This window comes from Carya illinoinensis, chromosome 11 (genome assembly GCF_018687715.1).
Source record: "Carya illinoinensis cultivar Pawnee chromosome 11, C.illinoinensisPawnee_v1, whole genome shotgun sequence".
Lineage (NCBI taxonomy): Eukaryota > Viridiplantae > Streptophyta > Magnoliopsida > Fagales > Juglandaceae > Carya > Carya illinoinensis.
The window spans coordinates 1177905-1196548 of NC_056762.1; the positions used below are offsets into that span (position 1 = coordinate 1177905).

At 35.4% G+C, this 18644-nt stretch overlaps 2 protein-coding genes and 1 long non-coding RNA gene across 4 annotated transcripts; 1 reads left to right on the top strand and 2 right to left on the bottom strand.

Annotated features, from left to right (window-relative positions):
• Nucleotides 1-2199: 2199 nt before the first annotated feature.
• On the bottom strand, nucleotides 2200-3112 carry LOC122280779 (protein indeterminate-domain 16). The gene has a single exon (XM_043091798.1). The coding sequence runs from the start codon at nucleotides 2991-2993 to the stop codon at nucleotides 2466-2468; it is 528 nt and encodes a 175-aa protein (XP_042947732.1). The 5' UTR covers nucleotides 2994-3112; the 3' UTR covers nucleotides 2200-2465.
• Nucleotides 3113-4957: 1845 nt separating this feature from the next.
• LOC122280503 (deoxycytidylate deaminase) lies at nucleotides 4958-8632 on the top strand. 2 transcript variants are annotated; one of them, XM_043091422.1, is made up of 9 exons: nucleotides 4960-5348; nucleotides 5543-5618; nucleotides 6156-6195; nucleotides 6293-6351; nucleotides 6428-6465; nucleotides 6709-6772; nucleotides 7065-7118; nucleotides 8045-8146; nucleotides 8385-8632. In XM_043091422.1, exons 1-9 carry the CDS (start codon nucleotides 5164-5166, stop codon nucleotides 8439-8441), a joined length of 675 nt encoding a protein of 224 aa, XP_042947356.1. In that variant the 5' UTR covers nucleotides 4960-5163; the 3' UTR covers nucleotides 8442-8632. The 2 variants fall into 2 exon arrangements, with proteins under 2 accessions (XP_042947357.1, XP_042947356.1); XM_043091423.1 differs by lacking the exon at nucleotides 7065-7118 and having other exon boundaries at nucleotides 4958-5348.
• A 6929-nt stretch (nucleotides 8633-15561) lies between these two features.
• On the bottom strand, nucleotides 15562-16582 carry LOC122282839. Its single transcript, XR_006230475.1, has 2 exons — nucleotides 15909-16582; nucleotides 15562-15825 (listed from the first exon to the last, which is right to left on the bottom strand). It is a non-coding gene; the product is annotated as an uncharacterized LOC122282839 (long non-coding RNA).
• Nucleotides 16583-18644: the final 2062 nt, after the last annotated feature.

The following is an 18644-nucleotide window of genomic DNA, read 5'->3' on the forward strand; positions in this document are numbered from 1 at the left end:
AAAGATAAAAGACAAATTATGTATAATGGAAGTGGTCATATGTCGGAGGAGTACAATTTATGATGAATTAGATTATTTGCAGATGTGGCATGTACATGATGATGAGGAGTCCCCAAGTGAGCAGTCTGTTTGGTTACCTGCACTCAAAGGGTTGTACATTTTCTATTACTGCCATGCATCCAGGCTTTTGAGTGGAGACTGGAGAGCATCACATGCACAGTTTGGTTCCCTACAGGACAACTACACTCATTTTCTGAGAAATCTTAACACTCTTCCTAGTATCTTTTGAAGATTTTCATCCTTCAAAAGTTAAAACTTTTTAAAGCTAACATGGACGTACATTAGCCTCTATATATATATATATATTTAATTTTCTTTACCGAAAGGAAAAACAAAACAAGAATAGGAAATACTTAATATTGCTAATTATTGGTTATAGTACGCGTGATCCTTTGAAGATCAGAAAGAACCCATTTACCAAAGGCAAGTGGAAGACATTAAGTGTGGTCTTAACGTCTTTTTAAATTTATGTCAGCAAAAGTCGGTGGCAAGGCAAGATAATGGAAAGTGATTATAAGAGACGAAAGATTAAGTGGATCTTTAGATCCTTAATTAGGTTTGGCAGTTAAGGAGATTCTGGCAACCAAATTGAAGATAGGGATAAACTGTTCAATTAGATTAGGATCTCCTTTCTTTTTCTTTTCTTTTCTTTTTCTTTTTCTTTTTTTTTGGTTTCCCTTGCTTAATTTCCTAGCTAGCTAGCTGTCTCGAAAATGTACTTTTCAGAAAGACCTGATGCTGAAACTTTATGTCATCACCTCATTAAAGAATCTAAGTGCATTATTGAAGCCACTGATCTTAACTGATTAACTGTATTTGAGTAATATGCTTGCAGGTTGCTGACAGATCGATCAACCCGGCCAATGCCATTTCAGCGACATCGTAAAAAGGAACACTGGCGCTCACTGTTGTGAAGGATGCTTTTTAGTAGTCATCCTATCCAAAAATGTTCCTTTTCTGTGTTGGATCCCAGACATGGGTAGTGGGTGTTTGGTTTCTGATGAGCAAAAGCTAAGAAGTTGAATACAAGTGGATACAGCTATATATCCTGTCTTCTTCTGGATGAATTACTCACTTTTTGTTCGGATATACATGCCTTCTATCAACATCAAGGTTCCAAACTTGACCCTGGCTGTATCAGGTTTGACTTCTCTCAGTAGCATTAAGAAATATCAAACAAGTTCCGTATCCAAAAAGAATTAATATTAAGATAGTGATCAAAGACCCGGTGTTCATCGGCAAATATTTAGTACTACAGATCTTGATGTGTTTTGGATTTGATTATTTTCTCATTAATTTCCTTCTGTTTGCTTTCAAAGGTTCTGATGCCATATCTCCACAGTGAAGTTTCAAGCCATGAAATGATCGATCGAAGAGCTGAAACTGTTTTGATTCTGGAATATTGTGGGAATAATCATAAACCAGCTCGGCCAAACTTGTAGTCACCTAATTGCACAATTCGATGAAATGGATCTGTTTACATTCTCGTGTATGATTGTTGTTTTATCTACAAATAGGATAATTCTTTCTGTATAGAGCAGCTAGTGCGCAGATCAATTAGCGTCTAGGAATTCTCAAAATATTCGATATCCATGCATAAAGTTATATGCTATGATCACTAGCTATGTGTTCAAGATCTTCTGATCATCATAAAAAATAGATTCACTGATCTGGGTCCCTAGCTTGTCAGCTTAATTATGTATGGAAGCGAGGCAATTGATTGAAAATTCATTTAGAACGACAATCAAGTACATGCATTTGAGAAAGAAAAAGATTTCAAAACTGGATCAAGTACCCAGCCAAAAGAGAAAGAATCAAACTCGGGCAGTACTGTACGACGTGTGTCCATTGCAGCTAGCTAGAGTTTGTAGATCTTGGCGAAAGATATGATTGTCAGTGACTCATACCCCTAAAAGCTATCAAATGATCAACTGAACATGCATGTGCTGTGGCTTCCGATGAATCAAGATGATGCATTCCCTGTCATCAAATCCCGAGAGATGAAATGGCATAAAAAAACTCCCTAGCTCGAGCAATATCGCCTAGTCTTAAGCTATATACAAGCTGAAGGAGTAGTACTACCTTTCTGAGTTGTGAAAATTAATTTGAGTTTAAAATATTTTGTGGCAACAGAACATATAATCATCCCTGCGGGACCATATAACGTAGATGGTTGTGTTAATTATTCAGGATACAGATCACGCAGACAAAAGTGAAAAGTTCATCACGAAGTGGTTCTCCTGCCATTTTTATTAATTGTGTGCTTTATCAGCTTGTACCTAACTTTTTGTTACAGCGAATTGCAGAAACCCAAGAACCCAAATTTGCATACTTGATCGGCCTTTGCCTTGAACGCCCTGAAATGAATGCTGGATTCTATATATATCCAGCTTGAGCAGTACTATTTAAGACCGGAACCTTTGCCTGCAAGACTGGCAAGTGATCTCCATGCACGTAGAGTCTATCTGGCGCGTCGCCCTCTCCTTCATTCTTTCTGCTCTTTCCACCTCTTCCCTGGCCCTCTCCCACAGGTGCCTTGCTCGCGCAAACTCCGACTGCGCCAACTCCATTTCTCTCCTCGTCAGCTCCCTCACTCGTTCTGCATACGCTTTCTCTATTGCCGCCAGCCGAACTTGCTCCGCCGCCTGCCATTTCAAAGCATCGACACAGCTCGTCTCGGACTTGACATCGTCGCAGGCACAGAGACTAGGACCAGAGAGAATACAATCCGAAGGTGGCTGGATTGGCCTTAAGCTGATTGATAACTGCAGGTCTAGTGCTTGGCCGTGAAAGCTGGAGTTACGATCAGACACCGTTGATCGACTCCTTGTCGAAGACGAGTCAGATGGCCAAGATGACATGATTGATGAAGAAGAAGGTAGAGAGTATGGAGCAGGAAGTAACTGCAACTCCTTTTGATCGTCCTCTTCCATTGATCAAAGGAATTGAAAAGGGTCTAGCTAAGCTAGCTAGGTGCAGTACTGGAAATGATCAATTAAGAAGGTGGTGGTGAGGGGAGTTAGGCCTTGTGGGGGGTTACCAGAAACTTGTGGCTGTATATAAAGAATCTCAAGTTGTTCAAGTTACTAGTATGCCCTATGCTTCCCATGCAAAATGTCTTAACCCCCTCCCAAACCATGATAAGGATAGGCAATCAACTCAAAACTAAAATTCTAAAACCATACACAAGTGATCATGTTAGACAATCATCGGAATGCATATAGCTAGACGTTATGTATAGGTTAATATATGTAAAGTCGTCTCTTTAAAAAAAAAAAAAATTAGAGGCGCTACGTATAAATTAATAAATGACTAAGCTTTCACAAATCTTTTTTCTTATACATACGTAGAATATAGAGCTTCCACAAATCTTTTTCATCATAGATATGTAAAATATACTTTGGGGTGAAATATGTTGTTCCAAACAATTATAGTACTATTCATTAATTACATATTTATAAAATTGTACGATGGAAATCTTAATTTCATAATTACTAAGTTATTTGTTCAAATGAACTCTTTGTTTAATGTTCGCTCAAGCGACATATTGAATAAGTGTTGAATAAACTCTCTGCTTAAACTAATTCACTCGAGCAACCTATAAAGTGAAATTTTTGTTTGGCATTTCTTGAGTCACAAACCTAATAAAAAATCACCCAATAGCTTAAGCCTAATTGAAAATCTATTAAAAAGTCATAATAAATTTTTGTTAGATTAGGTCATCAAATCAGTCCGTCACAAAAATAAACCAAAGTCCATAAACCCAACATTCGATACATTAACAACTTACGAGGGTATAAGTGACATTTTGTGTTGCTTCTTTTATGTTTTGCCTTTTTTAATTTTTTTAATGTTTATAAATTTATTTGACTTTTTCATTTCTTTCCTTTTCTTGGAAAGAAAGGTGAAAGGGTGGGGTGGGTGTGTAATAATACACTCGCACGGATTTTTTTTTTTTCAGAAAAAATAATTAAACATTAAATGAATATTTAAGATTTAATCATTTGAATTGAGATGAAAATTTAAAATATTATTTATTAATATTATTATTAGTTTAAAATTAAAAAAAAAATTATTAAAATTTAAAAAATTAAATTATTTATTATATTTTATATTAAAAATATAAAAAATTATAATAATTAAATAATATAAAATAAATTAAATTGAGTTGAAATCCTATCCATACACCACCTTAATACGTTTATGAAATTGGTAGGCGTGGCTTGTCGGCCCGCAGTACCCAAAAAAACAAAAAAAAAAAAAAGGTTTGTCACTTTTTTAACGAGGAGCCCATGCCAGGGGCAGGTCGGCACGTGGGATGGGCACACTCGTGAGGCTGACCATGATTGTGGGTTACTGCCTCTGCCACTTTGACCCAGTGGGTGGGTCCCCTTTTTGGCAAGACCTTTTCTGCTTCCCAGTTCTCACTCACATCGTTCGTGCGTGTACACTTTTGTAATTTGATTACACTCTTCCAGAATATTATCTAATATAATTTTACTATATATAAAATATATTAATCTGTATATTAATATTAATTTATTCATATCTAAAATTTAAATTAATATTATTTTTAATAAAATTTATTTTTTTAACTAATCACATTATATTAATTCATAAATTAATATATAATTATATTTATAATTATATTTTTCCTATCAAATAATATTGATTGAATTTTTCAAAGGGGGGTTCAATTGAGATTTGAAGGTATGGAATTTTTTTTTTTTGTTTTATTATTTTTATTTTTATTTTATTATGATTTAAAAGTATAAAAAGAGTGCAGATGTCACACACTTTTTTCTTTTTAAAAAAATAAATATAAAATCTATAAGATAAATATTACTCTTTTTAAAAAGAAAGGCGATACATTAGCAATTACATCATTCATAGCTGTATAAATTTCATAACAAATTCTCTTTTTAGGTTTTGCAACGAATCCCGGCTCTGGCGCGCGTGCTCTTCAGTGTCCTGTTTTTCCATTTTAACTTTCCCGCTGCTTTCTCTCAGCAGCTGTGCTAGAGAAGCATAATTTTCTCGGGAAAGTGACCTTCGACCCCTCCCTCCACAAATCTTCTCGCATTTCCTTCATCATCGAGTTCCATGAACTCCCGTGAGCTCGCTCTGGTGTCCACGGCCACTGTATTCGGTGCTTTAGCATCTGCACTTGCTTTCCGCTTCTTCCTCATCCCCAAAAGTCACTTTTCCAGAACCAGTTCCTCACGGAACGGCGTCGTCTCGAATAAAAGCACTTCTCGTAGCCCCTTCGATCCCTCCAAACGCCAAGGGTCAGTATTAATTCCGATTTTTGTTCGCTCGACAATGCTCAGTTCTGTTTCGATAACAGATTGAGCTGATGGAGATTGTTGCGGTTTAAGGTTTCCGTGAATGATTTGCTCTAACTATTCACTGTATGTGTTTTTCTTTTTTTGTGTGGAAATAATTGGTTTTATTTTGTTCCATTGTTTGATTTTGAATGCAGATATCTTTCATGGGATGATTATTTTATGGCAATTGCATTTTTGTCAGCTGAGAGATCCAAAGATCCTAACAGGCAGGTCATACATCAAATATTTTAGATATGCGCTTGTGTATAAGATTGTGCAGTGCTTGGTTTCTATATGGATTAGGATTGTGAAGAAATTGTGTAAGCGTGTGTTGAGTCTCCGTAATCACTTAACACAGTCCGGATCAAAGTAGTATATGCCCGAAGTAGGACTCCAAATGAGATAATCGGGCTGATTTTGATATCATTTGCCCCAATCCGGTGAAATGCTCTAAATACATAACTCCATATGGTGAAGTATTAGTCATAGTTGAACTCCTTGTAATCGTTACTATAAGTCAGCTTGGCATAAAACATGTTGATTTGGAAGTCAACACACTTATACGCAACACCTTCACTGTCTCAAACATAATCTGCAATACTATATCTTCCTAATAATTATTAACAAAAACATTACAAGAGGAGTTCCTCCGATCACTAATTTATTGTCATTTATGTAGTGAAAATCGTGATTTTCATATTGTGTGGTTGTTTTGCTAGTTTACTTGGAGAATCCTAGCCAATTCAAGTTGTATATTTGGTGATGCAGGTTGGTGCATGCTTAGTGAGTGAAAATGGTGTTATTCTCGGTAAGTTCAAATTGGTGGGTTTGACAATTACTGCAAAACAGTGAAAGCCATGTATAGCATGTAGGTGAGAGTTTCGCGCGTTATGTTCTTTGTTCAGGGATTGGCTATAATGGATTTCCGAGAGGCTGTGCCGATGACAAGCTTCCTTGGGCAAAGGTCAGCATCTTATAATAAATAAATTCCTCTTATATTAAGAAAAGGCTAGTAGTAAATCTTCCCTCTTGTGTTCCAGAAATCTAAAACTGGGGATCCTTTAGAGACAAAGTATCCGTAAGTCTTGTGATCTCATGATCTTCGCTCTTCTTTTTGAAACCTGTTTTATTATATACATGTATAAATTCACAATGGATGCTTGATGTCTTCTGCTTCATAATCGTGATCCAACTACCATGTGATCAAATTTCCAAATGCATGGTACTTTGCTAAAATATCACCATCTTATTCCATATCTTATTTTGGACAAAATTCTTTGAACCCTCTGCTGTTGTTTACCTTTTAAATTGCTTACCGCAGTTATGTTTGTCATGCTGAAGTCAATGCTATCCTTAATACAAATCACGCTTCTGCTGCTGGGCAGGTTTGTTTCACGCATCCTATCAGAGTTTCTTTTCAATTCTCTGTTGTAAGCATGTTTCACACACGCTTGCTCCAATAAGTCAGTATCCAGAATTTTCTATATTTGAACTCAGAATTAAAGAATGGAAGTTGAAAATATAAATGATTGTCAACGATGTTTTCGGCTATTTTCTTCAAGATCTTGCTACCATTGTGAAAATAGCCATTTGAGAACTTTTTTTTTTGAGAAAAAATAGCCATTTGAGAACTTATGATACACAAGGGCTGTTTTGATCTCCTTATGGTCATTGCAGAGGCTTTACGTGACCATGTTTCCTTGCAACGAATGTGCCAAGTTAATTATTCAGGTCTGGTTTTAAAGTTCCCTTTCAGTGTTATAAATAATGATTATTTAGATTTGGAATGGCCCCCATTAGATTACACTATTATGTCCAAAAGATGTCAAGAATTTGACCATGCCTAAGGGGCTTGCTGGGAGTGCTATGTGTTTACTCTTCTACTTGTCAGGGAACTGAAACAGAGTTTCAACTACATCTTGTTTAGCCATAATGCAGGAATTTCATAACCAGTCACCCCCAATTTTTTTTACTATTAGCATGAACCCTTCCATTCTTGCACCTGGTTTTTGCCCTTGTACCTTCTTCTGTGAGACACGATGCTGACTACTGGACTAAATCCACTGTAACAATTCACAAGTGATTGCCTTTGATGCGTAACTTTTACTCAACAAAACAGCAATTGTAGTCAGCCTGAAATCTAGACTGGTGAGGCCATAGCGAATTCCGAAACAATACTTTTCTAGAAAACTAATGTCAGATTAGCAACTTACCCAAAAAAAAGTTTAAAATACAATTTCAGTGTATCAAGATGATAAGAATTAGGAAAGGGCAGTTTTGAAATTTCCACAAATATTTTGTGACAACCAAATAATGATGGCAGAATCCTGTTTATACTGCATTGTGATATTTTAGATGCAGAAACTTTTATTGCTGGCTGCAGTTTCATTAGACATTTTCAATAGAATTCTAGAATTAGTAATCTTACCAATGTCTTTGGACAGCATGAGTCCGGAATAGTATTTAGCTATCAGTGGCATAGAGGTCTTAGCCTTCTAGATCATAACTTTTTACCAATTATTGAGACTTGTTACCTATCTAAAAAAAAAGATTGAGATCTGACCTGGCATATATTGACTTTCTGCAGTTGTTTCCTTCCCTTCTGCTCGTGGCTTTATAGGTAGGTGGTTAATAGATCTAACGCATCTTTCCTGCAGGCAGGTGTCTCTGAAGTTATATATTTTGTGGAGAAGAGGCTAAGTAATACAGACATTGCATATATAGCATCTAACAAACTACTGTCAATGGCCGGTGTAAAAGTAAGCCTTCCACATCTCGTTGTATATTTCTTTCCAAATTCTGAATCTTTCAACTAATTGGAATCAGTCATATAAAAATTCACAAACTTTGGGCCTGATTTGGCGTAAGAACACCCTCATTATTCTGTTTTATTGATTCCTGCAAAAGTTGGCTTCATGTGGAAAATGTGCCATACGGCTTGGGATATAGTCGTACATTAGCCAGGTCTCTAACATGGGAATCTTTTCCAAATTGCAGGTTAGGAAACACCAACCCCAGATGAATGATATTTTAATCAAGTTTGAGGAGCCCTAGTTTTCAGTTTTCATTTAGAATATATATCGTCTAACGGGATCATCACTTGTATTTTATTGCACTAGACCCATCGACTAATCTTGTTCTGTGAGTCTGTTTTTGATTGTTACAACTTAGATATTTGCTTGCTCCTTTGTTCAATTTGAGTACAATTATGGAATATAATCACTGAAAGGATTTTTGGCAGTTAACAGTGAGGGCTAATCAGGATACTCACAGGAAACCAGAAAACCTGACTCATATCTCCTCCAGAAATCTTGAAGCATGGTTGTCACTCTGTGGAGAAGTTAGACCCCGGCTTGGGCTTTTAAGCGCCTAGCCCTAGCATTTTAAAAAAATAAAATAAAATCTAATTAATATCAATGGTTTTAAACAGCCTAAGTAAGCCCAGCCCACCAGACTCAGCTGGGCCTTCTGGCCCAAGATGAGGTTTGAATCCTACTTGGGTGTAAGGATCTAATGCCTGAATGGAACTTTCATTTAGGGGGAGATGATGTAATCCTCGCCCCAGCACCCTGTTTTCCTCTCTCCCCAGAAAGATTAAAATCAACAATTACAAAACGTACTTTCAAAAAAGTCACAACATTGTAAGAGTCTTCAGTACTATTTCCCGTCCAATACGCCTCAGGGCCTCTAGTTGCCTCCGAAGATCTTTTAAGTCGATAGAAGTAAGTGGTGCTTTAGGAATGAACACTTTTTTAGGCCTGTTTGCGCTTGGGGGCTCGTGAACAAGACATTCTGAAAGAGCATCTGAATTGAAAGGCCATGTGAGGGGCGTTATCACTAGGGCCGGGCTGAGACTAATCGGCTTGGCCTATAGAGCCCATGAAGACCCAGGGCCTGAGAGCAGGGGACAAGCCGAACTTTTTTTCATTTTGAGAGAGATATAGTTTGCGCTGTATTATTCTTATTTCACTTGTTGATGAATTTTTTTTTATAACTTACCTACTATCGATTCTTGTATCAGTAAAAGGGTAATCCTTGTGCGTGTAGAAGGTAGAAAAATGTATCATCGACATAAATCATAAACAAATGTTGCTATTCAACTTGGACAATCTTCCATCTATCAAACAAATGTCTTGAATGATTATACACAGATTCTCAACAGTAATGAAAATGTTGATGTTCTACAACAAAAGGGACAATGTATCTCTCATGATGATATCAATCCAATTGAGATCTCCATTTCACAAGATGTTGGCTATTCTCAAGAGATGAATATCTTTTTTTATTGATCAAGAAATGGATGCATCTAAACTCAATACAACAAATTATGACAAACAGAACAATTCAAGAGACTCCTTGCCACCAAGATCAACAAATACATCTATAGAAATTTCAAATAGATGTGATCAAATTGTAATTGGACAGGTTTATTGTGTACCCTTCATTTTATATGATATTTTTAAACGAAACTTTTTATTTTTGATATTATATTCAAAGTAGTAAACATTTTATTCAATAGGCTACTTGTACTCTTCAAGACCAATTCAACTGTGAAAGTAGCACATTAAGGTCTTAGCAAGGTAAGAAATTTTTTTTTTCTATAACATTAAATTGTTGTTTTCATCATCTTTTTACTATTTTGTTATTTTTACAACAATCTTTTTTATGAGAATTTGTATAAAATTTTAAAACTTTGTTTATTTTTTTAGAATATTTTTCTTTTATGCTTTAGATTATAAACAGCCTCATCAATTCGCTCACTTTGGGCAAATATTACAAATTGTACCAAATGAGACAAACTATTTTGCATTGGTGTCGTGTTGTAAATATTGTGGAGCAAAGAAATTTTACCGTGAAATTTGATAGAAATCTTTGCAGAAGAAATAAAATAATCTATACATTTCGAGCTCAAGAACAAATATATCATTATATTAATGATCTGACTCATTTGGATGGACATCCTTCATATTTACAATTATATTTCTACAATATTGAACATGAATTATAAAATCGTATTTCTAATTCAGGAAGAATGGATGCATCAATTATTGCGTAGCTCATGGTGGTTCTTTCTATTAATCCATATTTAGTTTTTTCCTAAAGACTTGGTGATATGCCCAACATAGAAAATCATAAAATCTATATCAAATCAAATCCTGGTTTAAATCAATGTGCTTTTAATGCTCCTATAGCATCACAAGTGGCAATAATTTGGATTGAAAATAACGATTCAAAACAACTACGTGGAAAAAATGTTATGATTTACAATCATTTAGGCGATAGTCATATAGCTCAATACTACTTTAGATGTCATGATCCACTTCAATATCCATTATCATTTTCTTATGGTGATACTTATTGATGATAATCAAGCCTTTACACCAACGGCTACAAAACCAAACATGGAAACTAAGGCAACTCAACCTCAACCTTACTAAGACCAAAAACAGCAGATCACACCAAACGGACACAAAGCTATACAAGGAAACAATACTCAACGGCTACAATCCTAATATGGAAATAGAGACCTAATTTCCTTTCTAATTCCGATTATTCTTCATTTGTATAACGTCTAGTCTTTTCTTACACCTTTATACGTTAACTATATATATGAAATGGCTCTCTAAAATATTCTCACGCTTTGTGATACATTGTGTCAAACAGTTTATATTCAACTGTCTTTATGGTAATCAGAGCCTTGTGAGAGCAAGAGAGTCTTCCTCACATGGCAGCTATTTCCCTATCTGTTAATAATTTTGTCACCCTCCGATTGAATCAGGGCGAGAACAAGTAGTGGCCTTGGCCGAGAGCCAAGACCTCATGAATCATCTCAACAATTTTGTTTCTCCCCCTCAATTCATGCCACTTGATGACCCAACAACCACCACACAGCCTCAGATTAGCTCTACTTACCTCCAATGGCGAAAGGAAGATTGATTGCTTTGTGGATGGATTATCGGCACCCTATCTGAAGAATCGTTTGGCTTGGTTGGTGGTCTTAACTCTGCTTATCAAGTGTGGCATGCTCTTCAAGAAGCTCATGCTCAAGATTCACAAGAAAGGGAGTTTCAACTTACCGAACAATTAACATATATGCGGAAGGAGGAATCGGTTTCCCTCAGGTACATCTCAAAAACTTTAAATCTGTACCTCAACGGTCTCGGTCCCAAGTATGAGCCCTTCACCACCACCATGCTCAAGCCTCCGATGCCTTCCTACTCTGAGGTGGTGCTGTTGCTGCAAGGATTTGAAACTCGAACTCAGCTGCACGAGATGTACACGACACAACAGAGTGCATTTCATGCACAGCATATTGTGTTTTATGGCCAGTCAATGGGTCAAAACCGAGGTAGAGGAAAGTCATGGTCTTCTCATGGACGTGGGCTCTCTCAAGCCACATAAGTGGCATAGAAAACTCCTCAGCCGAGTGGGCCCAATGGGCCAAAAACTTTTCCTGCTCAAAATATACGGCCTGATCGTGACCATAACAGGGACAATAACCGTATACCCACTTGTCAAATATGAGGGAAACAAGGCCATACTGTGATTAAATGTTGGCACCGGTTTGATCATGCTCTCCAACCTGATGATATACCCCAAGCATTGGCTGCCCTGACACTTGAAAATAATATTCATGATGCTGAGTGGATAGCTGATACCGGTGCTTCTGCCCACATGACAGGTAATTCAGGTATGCTTTCAAATTTACGTCAATATCTTGGTCATGATGTTGTTCTAATTGGTGATGGTAGTCTCCACACAATAACTCATATTGGAGACACATTTATTCAATTTGGTCATTCTTTTATTAAATTGAAAGATGTTTGACTTGTTCCGGAATTAGCAAAAAATTTATTATCCATCAGTCAATTAACCTTAGATTATCCTTATAATTGTGACTTTTCTAGTGTTGGTTTTTCTATTAAGGAAAGGGTGACCAACCGCACATTACTGACCGGCCAACGGAAGGGTAATTTATATGTGTTGTCCCCACCCCTTGAGGTACACTTCTCGAACCGCTTTCGCACTGTTTCTGAGGAAGTGTGGCATCAACGGTTGGGACATCCTCAAGCCTCTACTCTTCAAGTTTTACATTCTAAAGATCTTATTTCATTTATTAGAAAAAATAAAACCAACTCTATTTGTGAGAGTTGTCAATTAGGAAAAATGAGTAAACTCCCCTTTTTACAATCTTCTAATAATGTTTTTCATGTATTTGATAAAATTTATTGCGATTTATAGGGACCCGCTCCTATTTTATCTGTTGGTAAATTTCAATATTATGTATGTTTTATTGATACTTTCACTAAGTATATGTGGTTTATTCCTTTACGCAAAAAATCTGATTTTTTTAATGCTTTTATCTTATTTGAAAATTTAATTGAACGACAATTTAACAAAAAAATTAAAGTTTTTCAAACTGATGGCGGTGGTGAATTCACTAACCATCAACTAAATATGCATCTTCAAAACCAAGGCATTATCCATCAAGATTCATGCCCTCACACTCCTGAGCAAAATGGTTTAGTTGAACGACGATATCGTACCATTCGTGAACTAGGTATGACCTTACTTTTTCAAAGTGGAGTTCCTAAACGTTTTTGGGTCGAAGCTTTTTCAACTGCTTTTTTTTAATAAATTGTCTTCCCTCTACTACTTGGGAATTGCAATCTCCGTTTTTCCTCCTCTATGGCCATCAACCTGACTATACCTCTCTTCGAATTTTTGGCTCAAAATGTTATCCCTATACTTGGGATATTAAACAAAACAAGTTTGAACCCAAAACTCTTCCTTGTATTTTTATGGGCTATAGTGACAAACATCAAGGTTATAAATGTTATCATCCTATCTCTCATCGTACATTCATTTTCACGACATGTTGTTTTTGATGAGTCATCTTTTCCTTACAAACAACCTGAAAATCTTCATCTTCCCTCTCCTGACAATCAAATTTTATCTACCTTTATTTTTTGGCGTTCTACTAATCCTATGGATGGTTCTAGTGTTTCTCCTATGCAGGTACCACTATCACCACCTATCCCCACCTCACACGAGATTGATCATATCCCTATTCCACCCTTGCCCCTTATACCCGAGGCACCTCCCATTCCAACACCAAGCCCTCCACCCTCCCCTACTCATACACCTAACTCCCCCCCTCCTCCTCACCCCATGGTAACCCGATCTCAAGTTGGGATCCGCAAACCTAATCCCAAGTATGCCCACTATCACTCCCTGATTGAAATTCCCAAGGAACCCAAGGCTGTCCGTACCACTCTTAACCATCCCAGTTGGACCAAAGCAATGAAGGAGGAAATTCAAGCACTTCATGCAAACAACACTTGGACTCTTGTCCCTCACCAACCACACATGGATGTTATTGGATGCAAGTGGATCTTCAAAACAAAACTCAAGGTGGATGGTTCCTTAGATCGTCTTAAAGCTCGGCTTGTAGCCAAGGGCTTCCACCAAATTGATGGCATTAATTACACTGAGACCTTCTCTCCTGTCATCAAACCATGCACTATACGGATTGTCCTCAGCCTTGCTCTTGTTCATAATTGGGATATTCGTCAGCTCGATGTCAAGAATGCCTTTCTCCATGGTGATCTCCAAGAAGACATGTTTATGGAACAACCTCTAGGTTTTATCCATCCGACTCTTGACTCTCATGTGTGCAAATTAAATAAAGCTTTATATGGGTTAAAACAAGCACCTCGTGCTTGGTTTGATAAATTTAGTAATTTTTTAATTGCTTATGGTTTTACTTGTAGTTCTACTGACCCATCTCTTTTTATTTACATTTCATTTCTAAGCACAATTTACTTACTACTTTATGTCGATGATATCATTCTCACGGGTTCCGACCCCACACACCTTATTACTTTTATTAATGTCTTGGGCAACAATTTGCAATGAAAGATCTTAGTCCTTTGCATTATTTTTTGGGAGTTCAAGTGACTCACAATTCAGATGGCCTTACATTATCTCAGGCTAAGTATGCCCTTGAAATTTTGGATCATGCTCAAATGACAAATTGTAAACCAATGGGTACACCTATGATGCCAAAAACTAAAGGACTCACAAGTGATGTTCCTTTTCCTAATCCGGCTCACTATCGTAGCATTGTTGGAGCCCTTCAATATCTCACTCTTACTCGCCCTGATTTGGCATTTAGTGTTAATTTTGTATCTCAAATTTTGCACTCTCCTAGTCTGGCTCATTACAAAATGGTAAAGCGTATCCTTCGTTATTTGCATGGTACTCTTGATACCAATCTTCATTTTAGTTCACATTCTACATTAAACCTAGTTGTCCTCTTACTCGTTGCTCTACTACAGGTTATTGCATTTTCTTAGGAAGTAACTGCATTTCCTGGTCTGCCAAGAAACAAAATACAGTATCTCGATCAAGTTCTGAAGCAGAATATCGTGCAATGGCCAGCACCACTGCAGAACTCACTTGGATTTCCTTTCTACTGCGAGATCTTGGTGTTACTCTCCCTTCAGCGCCAATTCTTTTTTGTGACAATCTCAGTGCATTACACATGACAGCCAATCCTATTTTCCATGCACGCAGCAAACATATTGAAATCAATTATCATTTCGTACGCGAGCGTGTTGCTTTAGGTCTCCTCCATACTCAACACATTCCAGCATCTTCACAACTTGCGGATATTTTCACCAAGCCTCTTGGACATCCTGCGCTTCAATCTTTACAGACCAAACTTGGCCTTATATTTTGGCTCAGTTTGCGGGGGACTATTGACGATAATCAAGCCTTTACACCAACGGCTACAAAACCAAACGTGGAAACTAAGGCAACTCAACCTCAACCTTACCAAGACCAAAGACATCAAATCACACCAAACGAACACAAAGCTATACAAGGAAACAATACTCAACGGCTACAATCCTAATATGGAAACAGAGACCTAATTTCCTTTCTAATTTCAATTATTCTTCATTTGTATAACGTCTAGTCTTTTCTTACACCTTTGTACGTTAACTATATACTAGGTGAAAGCAACGTGCAATGCACGTTTGCTTAGTTTATATTTAATTTTTTTGGTTAAGAATAAATTTTTTATTAATAAAGGCGTAATGTTTTTGGTTAATTAAATAACTATCAATGTAATGTTTATGTAATTGATAAATAATTACACATTGTGATATATTATAAAATAAGACCATTAATAGAATTTATAACATTGTCTTATAAATAAACATCGCCCATAGTTTTATGAAAGCTGTTTAAGATAATTTTGATTTTAGGATGACGATCCAATATTTTCCTCATCTTGCACCGCTTCAATAGAGAGGACATTAAATTGCTTATATTTTTTCTCCTTCAGTTTCTCTGGATCTGCATAGACTTGAATCTTCCAAATTTTTTTTGATAATTTCTCCGCAACGCATTTAACATACGGTCGATTTTCCTACAAAATAAAAAAATCCAATTTTTTTTGTAATTAATTCATTATAGCAAAACTCAACTTTTGAAGAAAAATTAAAGAGATACCTCTCCAGCATGTTCCATCAATTCAGCTGCCGAACAACCAAGTGCTTGTTCTGCTACTTCACCAAACATAGTAGCAGCTAGCTTTCCATTATTATCGTCCAGTTCAACATATGCCCTAACACTTTAAATGCGTTGAATATATTAATTTCAATTTGAATAGTGTTAAATGATGAATTAAATCAGATATCAATTTTAAATTAAAATTGTAAGATCCCTTGGCTTTTGCAATACATACAAACGAAGCTTTCATTATATTTATATCCAGTTCCTTTATTACAGTCAATGCATGACATGTAATAAAATACTTGGGTAAAGTCAATAACATTTATCTTCGCCTTTATTTAAAATTTTGCTTTCTACATTAAATTATAATCAATTTTTAGAATGAATGTTTGTGTAAATATTTTAATTTATTACTAATAAAATAATATTTACCGTCATGGATTGTAAACCCTTAATCAACTCTGCAATATCACAATTCTTCACAATTTCCCGAATACCAACAGATGACAGTGGTGCAGATGGGTATGTCAAGGATCTTGCAATAATACTTTTAATTATCAAATCGTTATTCTCCGCACTTAAAATTCAGAAAAGAATAATAATGTAAGGAAATAAAATATACATGTAAATTACATAAATCACATAAATAACTCTAATAAAAATGCATTAATATGTAATTGTTAATTTTCAAGAATCACCATTGCTTCATTGCAGCTACTCTAGGAAGAAGAGGATTGATTATAAAGGTACTTGATGGACGTGATGATAGAGACAATCCTTTGTTGAAATTGAGATAAATATTAGTGCTAGTTATACGATATGGAAAAATATCTGGGCTGTTTTATTATTATAAATACCGTTATATGATCCAACAGATATTTTTGTTCCAAGTATTATTGGCTTATCTTCAATAATATCTGATATTTTTTGACATTTGTCTTGGACAAATCGACCCCACATAGTCAAACATATGGGGTTCAAGCTACAAAATTAAAATAATTAAAAGAATTAATAAAATATTCCTAAATTAATATTGGAATTCAATTTTAAAAAAAATAAGAAGTTATAAGAATTTTTTTATCTTTCATCAATAATATATATCTCTTGAATCGTTGTTGGTCCAGATGCTGTCGTTACCTTTTTAGTTGGCTTAATTTTGATTGCGATAGCTAAACTATCTAAATATTTAAATATGAAATGTTAATTTATTGATAATTAATTTATAATAAAATTTAAATTAAATTACCTATTTCTTCAATCGACCCTCTATAAGCCTCCAAGTCCTTGAATGAGATGATCTCATATTTCAGTGCATCTATTTGCTCTTCGTTCTATGGAACATCTTCTATTATTGTTTTTGAGTTCAGGGTCCATTGATATTGATATTCTCCAATTTTGTACTTTGGATCTACTGGTTTGACATATGCATCGATGATATAATCGGACTGTAAAATTTTTAAAGTGTTCTCCCAGGGTTCAATATCAGTTCCAAACATTTTTGCCTGCACTCGATTTCCCTGAACCAATAATAAAAATAATTGTAATTAGTAGTGTATCATATAAAATTATGAGGATTATTTTACTATACTAATTATTTTAAATAATTTATGTATTTTTTTTAAACAAAATATGTCGTAAGAAGATAAATAAAAAAATTTAATGTAATTGATATTTTTTTATAATAACATAGAATTTAAGAACCTCTAATTTCAAAGGATATTGAAAATTGGAAACATAATATATGCTAACAAACATCAAACCTCTTTATCAATTAATATCAAATTTTGGTACTTCACTGTTGTGCATTGGCTTATTCACTAAGGTGACTTTTCCGCAACGATCATCTTAATCTTCCAGTTTTTTGTTTTCGAAGTGATATCCTTTATTGATGCATACACCGTCCACATTTTTTCCCTTTTCATATACAAAAATATCAAATGTATAAGTATAACAAATCTTAATTTAAATTCATATATTACTAAAATAAATGACAAAGACATTTAAATAAATGACTGAATATTAGACATATAGACAAAAATATTATAATACACAATAAATCGAAACTATACAATTAAATCTAGTTACCTGTATAACATTAATTCAAACATGATAATGTAAGTAATTCTGTAAACACAATATTTTTTGTACAGTTCTTTCACGTTGTTTAGTGGACACTGGTCGTATTAGAATCCTCACTACAGATGATGTATTTGTCCTCGATAAAGCCACATATAATTGACCATGTGAAAAAACTGGCTGAGGTAAATAAATCCCAACGCAATCTAATGTCTGCCCTTGTGACTTATTTATAGTCATTGCAAAACTTAATCTTATAGGAAACTGAGTTCGTTTGAATGGAAAGCCACTATTTTCATCAACATTTGGTAAGAATGGTATCCTTGGAATGAACACTCTTTTTCCGATATGGTATCCAACTGCAATTTCTGCATCTATGACATTTCGATCAAAAGTCCGACAAATTAAACGGGTTCCGTTTCATAGCCCTTTTGAAGGATTAATGTTTCTAAGCAGCATGATGGGACAATTTTTCTTGAATAATAATTGATGAGGTGGAAGTCCGTTTGGGGTTAGAGTATTTAAAAAATCTTCCATAACTGATTGTTCAGATACATCTATTGTCTCATCAAAACTATAATATCGCTGAATTTCACCTGGGAGCCTATGAATCAATAATGCGTTTATTTCATCAATATAACTGTTCTTCGGTGTTAA

Coding starts and splice junctions, on each gene's coding strand:
- LOC122280779 (XM_043091798.1), bottom strand. CDS start 2,993: ATGGAAGAGGACGATCAAAAGGAGTTGCAGTTACTTCCTGCTCCATAC.
- LOC122280503 (XM_043091422.1), top strand. CDS start 5,164: ATGAACTCCCGTGAGCTCGCTCTGGTGTCCACGGCCACTGTATTCGGT. Junction 5,619..6,155: donor CCAAAGATCCTAACAGGCAG/GTCATACATCAA, acceptor TTGGTGATGCAG/GTTGGTGCATGCTTAGTGAG. Junction 6,466..6,708: donor CCTTTAGAGACAAAGTATCC/GTAAGTCTTGTG, acceptor TGCTTACCGCAG/TTATGTTTGTCATGCTGAAG.